This window comes from Arachis hypogaea, chromosome 16 (genome assembly GCF_003086295.3).
Source record: "Arachis hypogaea cultivar Tifrunner chromosome 16, arahy.Tifrunner.gnm2.J5K5, whole genome shotgun sequence".
Taxonomy (NCBI): Eukaryota; Viridiplantae; Streptophyta; class Magnoliopsida; order Fabales; family Fabaceae; genus Arachis; species Arachis hypogaea.
The window spans coordinates 144996863-145008167 of NC_092051.1; the positions used below are offsets into that span (position 1 = coordinate 144996863).

General features: G+C 28.6%; 1 protein-coding gene across 1 annotated transcript; it reads left to right on the forward strand.

The window, feature by feature from the left end:
• Positions 1 to 35: 35 nt before the first annotated feature.
• Positions 36 to 7049, forward strand: LOC112697526 (FAD-linked sulfhydryl oxidase ERV1). Its single transcript, XM_025750744.3, has 7 exons — positions 36 to 556; positions 2910 to 3139; positions 3359 to 3436; positions 4276 to 4323; positions 5012 to 5076; positions 6071 to 6148; positions 6769 to 7049. Exons 2-7 carry the CDS (start codon positions 2921 to 2923, stop codon positions 6875 to 6877), a joined length of 597 nt encoding a protein of 198 aa, XP_025606529.1. The 5' UTR covers positions 36 to 556; positions 2910 to 2920; the 3' UTR covers positions 6878 to 7049.
• The last annotated feature ends 4256 nt before the right edge of the window (positions 7050 to 11305 follow it).

The following is an 11305-nucleotide window of genomic DNA, read 5'->3' on the forward strand; positions in this document are numbered from 1 at the left end:
TTGTATAAGTAATAAACTGTTCCAATTAAATAATTATCAAGCATGTAAATAAATAAAATACAGATTGTTATTTTCTATTATTTTTTGTCGAAGATTCTTATAAAAGGGTTATGCATTAAAAAAATAAAATACAGATTGTTATTTTCTAATGAGTAAAGCGTAAATTATTTAAATTAAAAAAATTACTCTTATTATTTAGAAAAGAAAAGATGGTGGTGCTAGACATCCCCAAGCATTAGTGCATTACGCCATTACCCAACCAGGCAACCACCCAAACCTGGAACCCTAACTCAGCAACGGTGCAGCTGTCTCCCTCCCTACACCCTCGAGCTCGTCCTTCCTGTCAACGCCGGCGAGCTGTCTCCGTCACCTCCGTCCAGCCACTGGACCGCTCCCGTCGCCGTCGCAAGTTGGAGCTTCGAAGATTACAGTCGCGGTCGTGCAGCTCTCCACCATCGTCGTCGTTTTAGCTCTGGAAGCACCATCGCCGGGCTCGCCTCCTGCCTCCGTCGCGCACCTCTGTTCCACCGTCGCCGGCGTCAGCTCAGTTCCACAGGTCAGTTCTGTTCACCAATTCCCCCTCTGTTTTATGCTTCTAGCTTCTAGGTTTTATTTTTTTAAACAATAATTGTTGAATAATCTATGAACTTGTTATGGGTTGAATAATTGTTAATTAATCTGTGAAGAGGAGAGGGTGAGAGAGAGGCGGTGAGGATTACGCCGGGAGCATTTTTGGTATTCCAGAAAAAAAGAGAGTAAATTAGAGAAGGATAGGGCATTTTGGGTTTCTTTTTGTTCACTTCTTGGAACTTTGTTGCTGAGAGTTGTACATGTCTAAAGATGTGCCTTCTGATATAATGATTTGCTAAACTGTGTGTCTTCTGTAACAGTCTAACTACATTGAGTAGCAGTATGCTAGACTATCATTTTTTGGTTTCAACTTTCAAGTTTTCTAAAAGAGGATTTACTTGAGTGACAATCCTTGTTAATCTTTGAAAACGTTTGTTAATTTTTGTTAAAATTGTGATTGGTATACTGTGTACTGAAAATATTACTATCTTTTGTTAAATGATGCTGATTTGTTCAATGTAATCGGTCTCTTTTATCAGGGAAAGAATAAATTGGTTAATTCAATGATGACTATTTTGATGTAATTGGTTAATTCAATGATGACTATTTTGATGAGTTCAATGATAATCAACCTTGCTGTAAGTTGAATTTATTGTTGAAAATATCATTGAGCTAATTTGTTGGTTGATGGAAATTATCAATAGAGTTGAATTTGTTGCTAATTATCATTAGTGGACCTTGAATTTGTTGTTGTCTCACTGAAATAATCACTTAGCTAAATTTTTTATTATTGTAAATTATCTTTAGAGCTAAATTTTTTGTTGATGAAAATTAGGATAGTTGAATTTGGTGTTAAAAATTATTAGTAAGTTGAATTTGTTGCTGTAAGTTTAGTATTTGATTCTTAGTATTGATGAAAATTATCATAATTGAATTTGTTTTTAATTCAATAAAAGAATAGATGAATTAAATTAACTCAATTAATTAGATAAGTAGATGATTGAATATTTATTATTGGTTTGATTAATTCAATGAATTTTTTTTATTTCTTGTAACGGGGATATAATGATGAATGAGTGATAAATTGTTATTAATTGATAAGATCAAAGGTTATATTAGAATTTGGTTTGTTTTAAATTTGGAAGATATTTTAAAGTTTATATTACGTTACAATTATGTTTTAGGATGTTTATTAATAATTTATTTATTATTTATTATAAAACGATTTTTTCGGTTAGACCACGGTTGAATTGGTTGGACTAGTAAACCAGTAAATCAGTAATTAGAGCGGTTCAATAATCGATTCGATTTTCAGAACCTTGGTTTTAATTTTGTCAATTTAATTCTTAATTTGACATTTATTTAATATAATAATTGAATTTTTAATTTATTTTTTTATTACTTTTTTATTTTAATTTATTTTTAAAAAGTCCTTAAAATTCTTTGGTGAACTTATATTTAGAGTTTTAAATATTTTTTTATTTTCATTTTTTATTAACTAACCTTAATTTTTTTAGGTTATTCACAGAATTTTTTAATCCGACAAACTAAGGACTAATTCGTTGCGGATCTGAGCTCCATTTAAAAATTTATCGGTGGCCTAGATTTATTATATATACAAAACAGGATTCTCAGCACTTGCTTAAATGAATTTTTTTTAGTTTTGTTTTGTGTTTAATATAAATAAATAGTTAAAAATATAAACCAAGAGTAATTTATTTTTATAAAAAATACTTTAATAAATTGGTCCAATAAATTTAATAGCCTTTTTTATCTATAATTTAATTTTTTAATTAATAAATTTTACAAAAAATTTATATCTAACCTTTTTAATAAAATGAGCCGAGCCACGAACTCTGACGGTAGCTCGGCGCACTTCCACACCTAGTTTCCAGTGGCTTTGTATCTGATATTCAAATACAAAGGCATCCCTTTAACAGTCTTCCTCTCTCCCTCACACTCGCCTCTCCGCATTGTCTATCTAGCAAGTAGAAACCCTCACTTCCTCTCTCGCAACCCTCGCCTTTCAACCGTCGCCAGCCGCCTCAGACAAAGTCAGTCACCACTCACCATCCTCCACTCAATCCGTCAGTCTTGCCGCTCCCATATGTGGTTGTAGCTTCTTACTGCTCTGCCTCATTTCTCAAGGCTAGAATATGTCTATGTTGCTGTAGCTTCTATAAATCGTATCTATGTGTAGGTTGTCTTCTGTAAAACGATACCGTTAATTATTTCAGGTAGTACCATTTATTCTGATTAGTGATTATCGTTAATTTTAAATGTTTGGTAAAGTTGTTTGCTTTTCTGACTGCTTTTCTTGATTCTGTATTCAACTTTAGTCTCAGGTAACATGTCTGAGAATCCACTGCAGGCTCTCTTTCATAACTTTGAGCATGTCTCCAATTTCGTTCAACGCCATCTCTCTAATCTCATAGGCCTTCATCCTCATCCTCAATCATCAGGACCCTCACCCTTTGTTAGACCTCCCCTTTTCTCCATCTCTTCCTCCTCCAAAAATCCACTGGCAAAAACTAGTAATCCTGTACAACTACGTGATTCGGCTCTCGAGGTATCGGTCTTCAACGCCTAGCAATGTTAAATTTTCAATGTTGTTTCTTTCGGCTTCTAGGTTGGAAAATTAGAATATGTAATTTTTTGTTCTACTGGAATTTAAGTAATTTTCCTTTTTCCTGACCCAAAGAAAGAGGGAAAAAATGCGTTTTATTCATATGTATATTTTAGAGCTGTGATTTACTTGTTAATCTGTTTTTTTTTTTCTTTCTGTAAGGCAAAGCCTGCTTCCCCAGTGTCTAAAGAAGATCTTGGAAGGGCCACTTGGACTTTTCTTCACACTCTTGCTGCCCAGGTTTTGTCACTGTAATTGTACTGATAACATTGATCCCCAATTTGTTTCAGCTATCAGAGTTTTTAGGTTTTTGGTTTTGGTGTGCACCAAATTCTACTTGCCTATCACTTAAGTGTCAAATTGTTTCTTGTGTTGGAAGATTTGGCACGTTTCGTACTATCTCCATTCGACAATGTGACTACAAGTGTGTTGAATTTCCATAGTGATAGATATCGCAGAGCCTAGGGAGTAATTAATAGATGGTTATGGTGTAGGCAATATTATCCACCATAAAGAAACAGTTTTGTGGGCTTTTTCTCTTGTTTGCTTCTCCTGGTCTTCTCCTATCCATATTGAAATGCCTATCTTTAAATATTTTGCTTTTTGAATTGCCACAACTAGGACAACAGATTGGTAGTTTTTGTGTTGCTGCCTTTCTGTTTCTTGATTCTTTGCCTGCTGTTACTTTTATCTAGATTTTTATTTTTATTCTGCATTTTCTTTTTAATTGTGTTAAAAAAACTGAAAGAAATTATCAAAAGAGATTCAAGTATAAATGGGTTTAATACATATATGATTCAGGATAAGGCTAGTGAGATAAGGCTATGTCTTTGTTGTTGTTTTTGTTTGCGTTTAACCATGTCATACTCCTAATATTTCTACAAACCAAATGCATTGCAAAATATTAGTTTTTCCATAGTATGCATTTTGTACATGAAGATTGTTTCACAAAGAATAAGGTGGTTAATCTTTATCTGATTTATATGGTAGATAAAGGCTTGTCATCTTATCAAACCATTAAAGCAAAATGAAAGATAATCTGAAATATATTGTTCTGAATGATCTAATTCTCTTTTCAGTATCCAGATAATCCTACAAGACAGCAAAAGAAGGATGTAAAAGACCTGGTAATTTTATTTCCCTCCTTTATTCCTTGAAATAACTGGTAGAATTCATCTAAATTAGAAGTCAGAGCATTCTATAGTTGTATTTTAGCCTTCGCTGTAAATGATAGGACGAAGTCTTGTAGAAAAAATAACATCATGATCTGATTATAATGTTGATAAGGCTAAATGATGCTGACAAACATCGTGTGGTATAAATGTTCAAGTTTCTATTTGTTTTTCTGTCCTTAAACTAAGACTTTTGATTATATAGTCAAATAAAAAGCGATCTATATGAAAATAGTCCGAATTCATATAAACTCTGTTTTATGTCCTAAAGCATATACTCCCTCCGTTCTTAATTAACTTTGTGCTTTTAAATTTTCACTTGGATTAAGAAAATGATAGGAATTTCAAAAATTTTACGGTGTTTACAAAATTATCCTTGATATCAATAATTATTCTCTTTAATTACTTCACTAATTTGTTCTCTCTCATTCATTAATTAGGGTTATGACTGGAAAAAAAATTGATGTTATATTGATTTGCTAAGCGGACAATTTTTGTACAAAAATAAAATTTTAGAAGTTGACAGTTAATTAAAAATGGAGGATCTAATATACTGTGTCAACATTTCCATTCATATGCTAGTAGGGCTTTGTGTTGATTTCAGAGTATGACGAAGTTGTAACCATATGTGATTGGATCACAGGTACAGATCTTAACTCGATTATACCCTTGCAAGGAATGTGCAGATCATTTTAAAGAAGTTATCAGGTATATTATCTTTCTCATTATCAAGCACTTGCTCCTCAGTGATTACAATTGTGTGCGAGGCTTAGTTTTTATTTCCTTTCCTTCTCTTTCTTTGACTTTTACTTTGACAAATTATATGTTATTATGAATACGAGCAAAGTACCAAATTGGATTGAAATTATTAATTCATGATGGATGTCAATAAATCTAATGAAAGTTCAATATTTTGGTTTACCGTTAGAGTGCAATTTTTGTTTGTCAACATTGAAGATAGACTTCTTGTCTTCTCTTCACCTTTCAAAATAGTTTATTGCCTCGAGTAAACTAAAAAAAAAATCTAGCAAGTGTATTAGATTGACCTGCAAAGTTGATTTTACTTTATCCTTGCTTTCCTACAAGTTTTCTTTGGAACATTTAAAAAATGTAGTAGGATACTTTGCAAATCCAAGTGCATGAGGATAGGTGCATATCTAGATTCATGTGAAATATCTCCTGAATCCTAAGTTGCATACTGATTCTATTCATGTAAAGTAGCTTACCATACCATCTTCCATAAAAATTGGAGTAAACATCCAATTTCATCCCTGATAAAAAATATGACGGATAAAGTAGCTTTAAAGATTTGAAAGTGACATATTTGTCCCTCGCCATTTTCTTATCGAACTAGTTTCTTACTAGTTGTCCCTTCTATAGTATAGATTTTCTACAAAAAGACTAACCTGTCATCTTTTACAAATATTGAGGGATGGATTTGTCATTTTTAAATCTCGAAGGGCAACTTTGTCTTAAGTTGTTTTGGTCAGGGATGAAATTGGGAGTATACTCGAAGTTATTTGATCTGGCTCATGATCAGACTGTTTGATTAGTGTATATTTCCTTTATCATCTCTAATTCTCCAAATAGTTGTTCTCATGGGCCAAATTCCAAAACGCACTTTGGTAAATGAACCATTTGATATGCATATGTTTCAGAAGAACATTTTTCTCACTACTTTAGCATTCATTTACATGAGCAGAGCAAATCCGGTACAGGCCGGGTCACACGCGGAGTTTTCACAGTGGTTATGTCATGTGCATAATGTTGTTAATAGAAGGTGAGTTCTATCTGCTATGCTTTTTAATGTTCGATTTAGACTCGAATCAAAATTTTAGTTAACAAATATCCTAAATCACATTTCACTTCAGACATGTTCTTCTTTTCTTAGATCGGAGAACCACTTTTTGTGTATTAATAGGTTTCTGTTGTTAAAAAATAAAACTTCTAAGCTAGATTTGAAGCTATTCTTGAATCCCTACCTATCTGCTTAAGTTTATCAGAGTTGGTCTTTAGCGCTGGATTAGCGCTTTTATGAGCAAGTGTTTTACACTTAGCTTTCACATAACAACTTAAGAGTTAAGACACAGTTTACGTAGAAGTAGCTGCTGTTTTAGACTTAGCAAACTAAGGTTGTATCTGATTCTGCTAGAGTTAATTAGAATTTAGAGTAAATGAAGCACGAACATTGTGATAAATAAATATCAACCATCCTGCAAGCTTAAACTGTTAGATTGGGATTCAAGAATAGGCCGTAGCCAGAAAGACATTTCTAAAAGTGATAATGATAGAAAGTAAAAGTCTTTCACTTCTAAAAATCATTTTGTAGATGCCATCATTTAGTTTTCATAGAATTAACATCTTTTAGATTTTTATTTTTTTATTTTTATAATTCTACAGCCTGGGTAAACCAGTTTTTCCATGTGAACGAGTTGATGCAAGGTGGGGTAAACTGGACTGTGAGCAGAAAGCATGTGAAGTTATTGGAAGTACATCAATTTTTGGATAGATATGGCGCAGAATTATTTATTTATTTAGAAATGATAGCTACATTTTACACTAATGATGCATCCGAAGAGGTTCATAAAGTAAGAAAGTAATGGAACTCATAAATGATGGATAAATTCAACGATGATTAATTACTCAATTGATTATATTACCAATTTTTTTTTTACATGTTATATCAAATTTAGACCTTCTGATAAAAAAGATTTATAAACATTCCAACTTAGTTTACTTGCGATTTGTGTCTAAAGAAAAAGAGGGACAAATCAGTCTATAACTTTTGTCGTTATGAGATGATATGATATGATATTCTCCTCTGTCATATCATTTGTGACAAAAGTTAGTGATGTGGCACAATAGATTGTTGAGTTGGCTCTTAAGTGTCACGCTAGCCATGTTGGAATAGTTAAGGATCCAATGGTCTCTATTCGTCCAAATTAAAACGTTATAATCAAATATTAGATCGTTTTTTGTCTATTTATTTTTTAGACAAAAGGGTCTCTAATTATTTTAAAAAATGCTAGCCATGTTAACTAGTTAATTTTTATTATTATTTTTTGTGATAAATATTTATTTCTGTAAGATATTAGTATATTGAAAATAAGGATCTAGCTATCCATGTTGGAAATGATTAGAGTTCAATTGTCTCAAATTAGATTTTAAGAGATGATTCAACATGAAACGACGTTGTTTTATTTTAAGTGAACATGGCAATTCGATTCCTATTCAATCTAACGTGGTCAATGTTAAGTTTGTTCATTTTTAATCTTACAGAGATACATTGTCCTTTGAAAAAATATACCGGGATCGAAAATGAATTGGGTGTACACTAAAAAAAAATTGTATATGCAATAGTAAGATTCTCCCCTGTTATACTTATCTTGATGATTTATATGAGGGCTTTGCTACTATATAGATGAGAGATGCTTTCTACATGTATAGAGACTAGAGACTACGTGTCTTCTATAAAAATGAGACAGTTGTACAACACAGGAGTAGCAGCCTTATGAGAATTTCAAAAAGCTGTAATTTCAGGAATGGTAGGCCTATATATGTTTTTAATCAAGCTATAATAACTGCTAATGGCTAAAATTAAAAAATATTTTTTATGCAAAATTATTTATTAAATTTAAATATTTATTTGTTGGAAGAGTGTAAAATCTGGCCCGTAAAAACAAAGATAAAAATTAAACTTAAAATAAGTTTAATGGTGTAATTAAATATTTATTTTTATGTTTTTATATTTTTGAATTCATTTAATTATTTTGCATTTTATTTTGTAGTCATATTATTGTGTATATTTTTTATTACATACTTAATAGTTATTGAATAATAAGATTCATCGATAATTTGAATTTTAAAATATAGTAATATTAACTAACAATAAATAATTGTTGAAATGAAAAGTAGATCTAAATACATGAATATGTATTGGTGTTTTTTCTTTTGAAGTTAACGCTAGTTTTATTGGTAATAATGATATCAACTGAAAAAAATTTAATTATAAATATTATAAAGATTCAAATTTGTAATTCTACAAGACTAAAATTTTTAAATAATTATTTAATGACATATATAAAAAATAGATATTTAATTGTATTGACAACAAAAAATTATTTAATTTTTTTAAAATATAAAACTTAAAACAATAAAGTTTTAAGTTATATATTATTATTTAAATTATTATATAAATATTTTAATTTATTAGTTAAATAATTAGAAGACTAACTATATTTTATAATAAAATATAATAATTTTATTATTATCATAATATATATACATGTATGCACAAAGATTGTAAATGAAGATGCAAATGCGACCATTATGTACTTCGAAGGAAAAGTTATGGCCGATTATATGTTTATGACAAGGTACAACTACTTGACTGAAGATGGAATTTTAGTCAACTTGTTTTGAGCCGATGGAGAGAGAAAATTCGATTATTAGTATTTTAGAGATTTTCTAACGACCAAATTTACGTACAAAAAGAACAAATACAAAAGATTCTGGTAATATTTTTTGGTACCAACAATCAAGTAGCGACGATTTATTTATTTTAACATTTACTTATATTTGATTATTTTAAATATTTTAATAAATTTTTATACATCAAATAATATATATATATATATATATTCTACAACCTTAATTTAAATCTTAAACCTTATTCTAAAACATAAATCTCAAAACTCTATAACACTTAACCTTATGTTTTAGGATAAGGTCTAGGGTTAAGTTAGAGGTGTAGAATATATTATTATTATTTGATATATAAAAATTTATTAAAATTTTTAAAATAATTAAATATAAGTAAATGTTAAAATAAGTAAATCATCGTCTATTTATAATTGTTGATATCAAAAAATATTACAAAAATTTTTTGTATTTATTTTTTTTTACGTGAAGTTAATTGTTAGGACGTAACTTGAATTTTCTTTCTCTAACTCAAAAAAAAATTCACGAACATTCCATCTTCAGTCAAGTTGTACCTTATCATAGACATAGGATCGACTGTGGTTTTTTCTTCGAAGTATACAGTGGTCACATTTGCATCTCTATTTACAATCTTTGTGTACACATGTACATATATTATGATAATAATTTTATAATTATATTTTTTATTATAAAATATAGTTAGTCTTCTAGTTATTTAATTAATAAACTAAAATATTTGTATAATAATTTAAATAATAATATATAACTTAGAATTTTATTGTTCTAAATTTTATATTTTATATTTTAAGAAAAATAAATAATTTTTTTTGTTGTTAATATAATTAAATATCTATTTGTTTATATATGTCACTAAATAATCATTTAAAAATTTTAGTCTTATAACATTACGAATTCGATTCTTTATAATATTCATTACTAAAATATTTTTTTTCAATAAATATTAAGAATGTAATAAAAATATATACAATAATATTACTACAAAAATAAAATACAAAATAATTGAATAAATTCAAAAATATAAAAACATAAAAATAAATATTTAATTACATCAAAATAGATTAAAGGGTGAGTGAATGGGGTGCTACGGCTAGGATTGCTGATGGTTTTGACTTAGGGACCTGCTATTAAGCTTATTTTAAGTTCAATTTTTATCTTTGTTTTTACGGCCAAATTTTACACTTTTCCAACAAATAAAACATTTAAATTTAATAAATAATTTTGCATAAAGAAAACATTTTTTAATTTTAGTCATTAGCAGTTTTTACGTATTTCATTTTAGCTTGATTAAAAACATATATGGGACTCACCATTTCTGAAGCCACAACTTTTTGAAATTCTCATAAAGCTGCTACTCCGACACATACTTCTATGTTATACAACTGTCTCATTTTCATAGAAGACACGTAATCTCTATACATATATAAAGCATTTTTCATCTACACAGTAGCAAAGCCCATATATGAAATTTCGGACATAGATTTTGTTTATTTTTCATACATTATGTGTGGATTGCTTTAGCTTTTCGTACCTATAAAAATCTAATAATTATTGCAACCTAAAAAAGAAAAAGGTGCACTGTCACACAGATGTTATTATTACGGAAGATAATATGCTTTTCGTAAAATGAAAACAAAATCTTTTTTTTACAACTTGCAAGAGTAAAAAATAAATAAAAAATCCTTTCGCAACCCGAAAAAAGAAAACAATTAGATATATAAAACTCTCGCAACTTAAAAAGGAAAAAATTGTTCTGCGCCTCACACTGATTACCCTGTGTATTTCTGACATGAACATGTCACACTAATTGACTACACAATACTGTGTGTGTTTGGATTACAGTTTGTAAACGGTAATTTGCATAAAATTAATTTTGCAAACTTGATTTTGGTCAAAAGTAAGTTTGTGTTAAAGTGATTTATGTTTGGTAATTTTTGTATCAAAATGGATTATAGTAAAATAAATGTTGTTTGGCTTATACCATTCAAAATCACTTTTAGATAAAAAATTACTAAAATAGACATCAACTTCGATTTTTTTTATATTATCCTATTGTTTTAATTTAGATATTTAAATAGATTTTATTAGTTAATTTTATAATAAAATTAATATTTACTTACTAAAATAAAAATAACATATAAAAATAGACAAAATATTTTTTAAATAAAAATAAAATTATATATTTTAGATATATATATATATATATATATATATATATATATAAAAGAATATTTAATCAAATATGTTACATTTTTTAAGTATTAAATGTTACTTTAGTATTTTTTACATCGTACTCTTATTCTAGTACTCCCAATAATCTTATTCTTAATATTAATTTGAAATCCAACGTTTATGATTTTATTATTATATATGATTAATTTTTTATTTAATTTATCTTTTTTAATGGAATCATAATCTATATTATAAAAAATTACACTAAAATATAGTATAGGAGAATTACAATTATAAAAGATAGTAC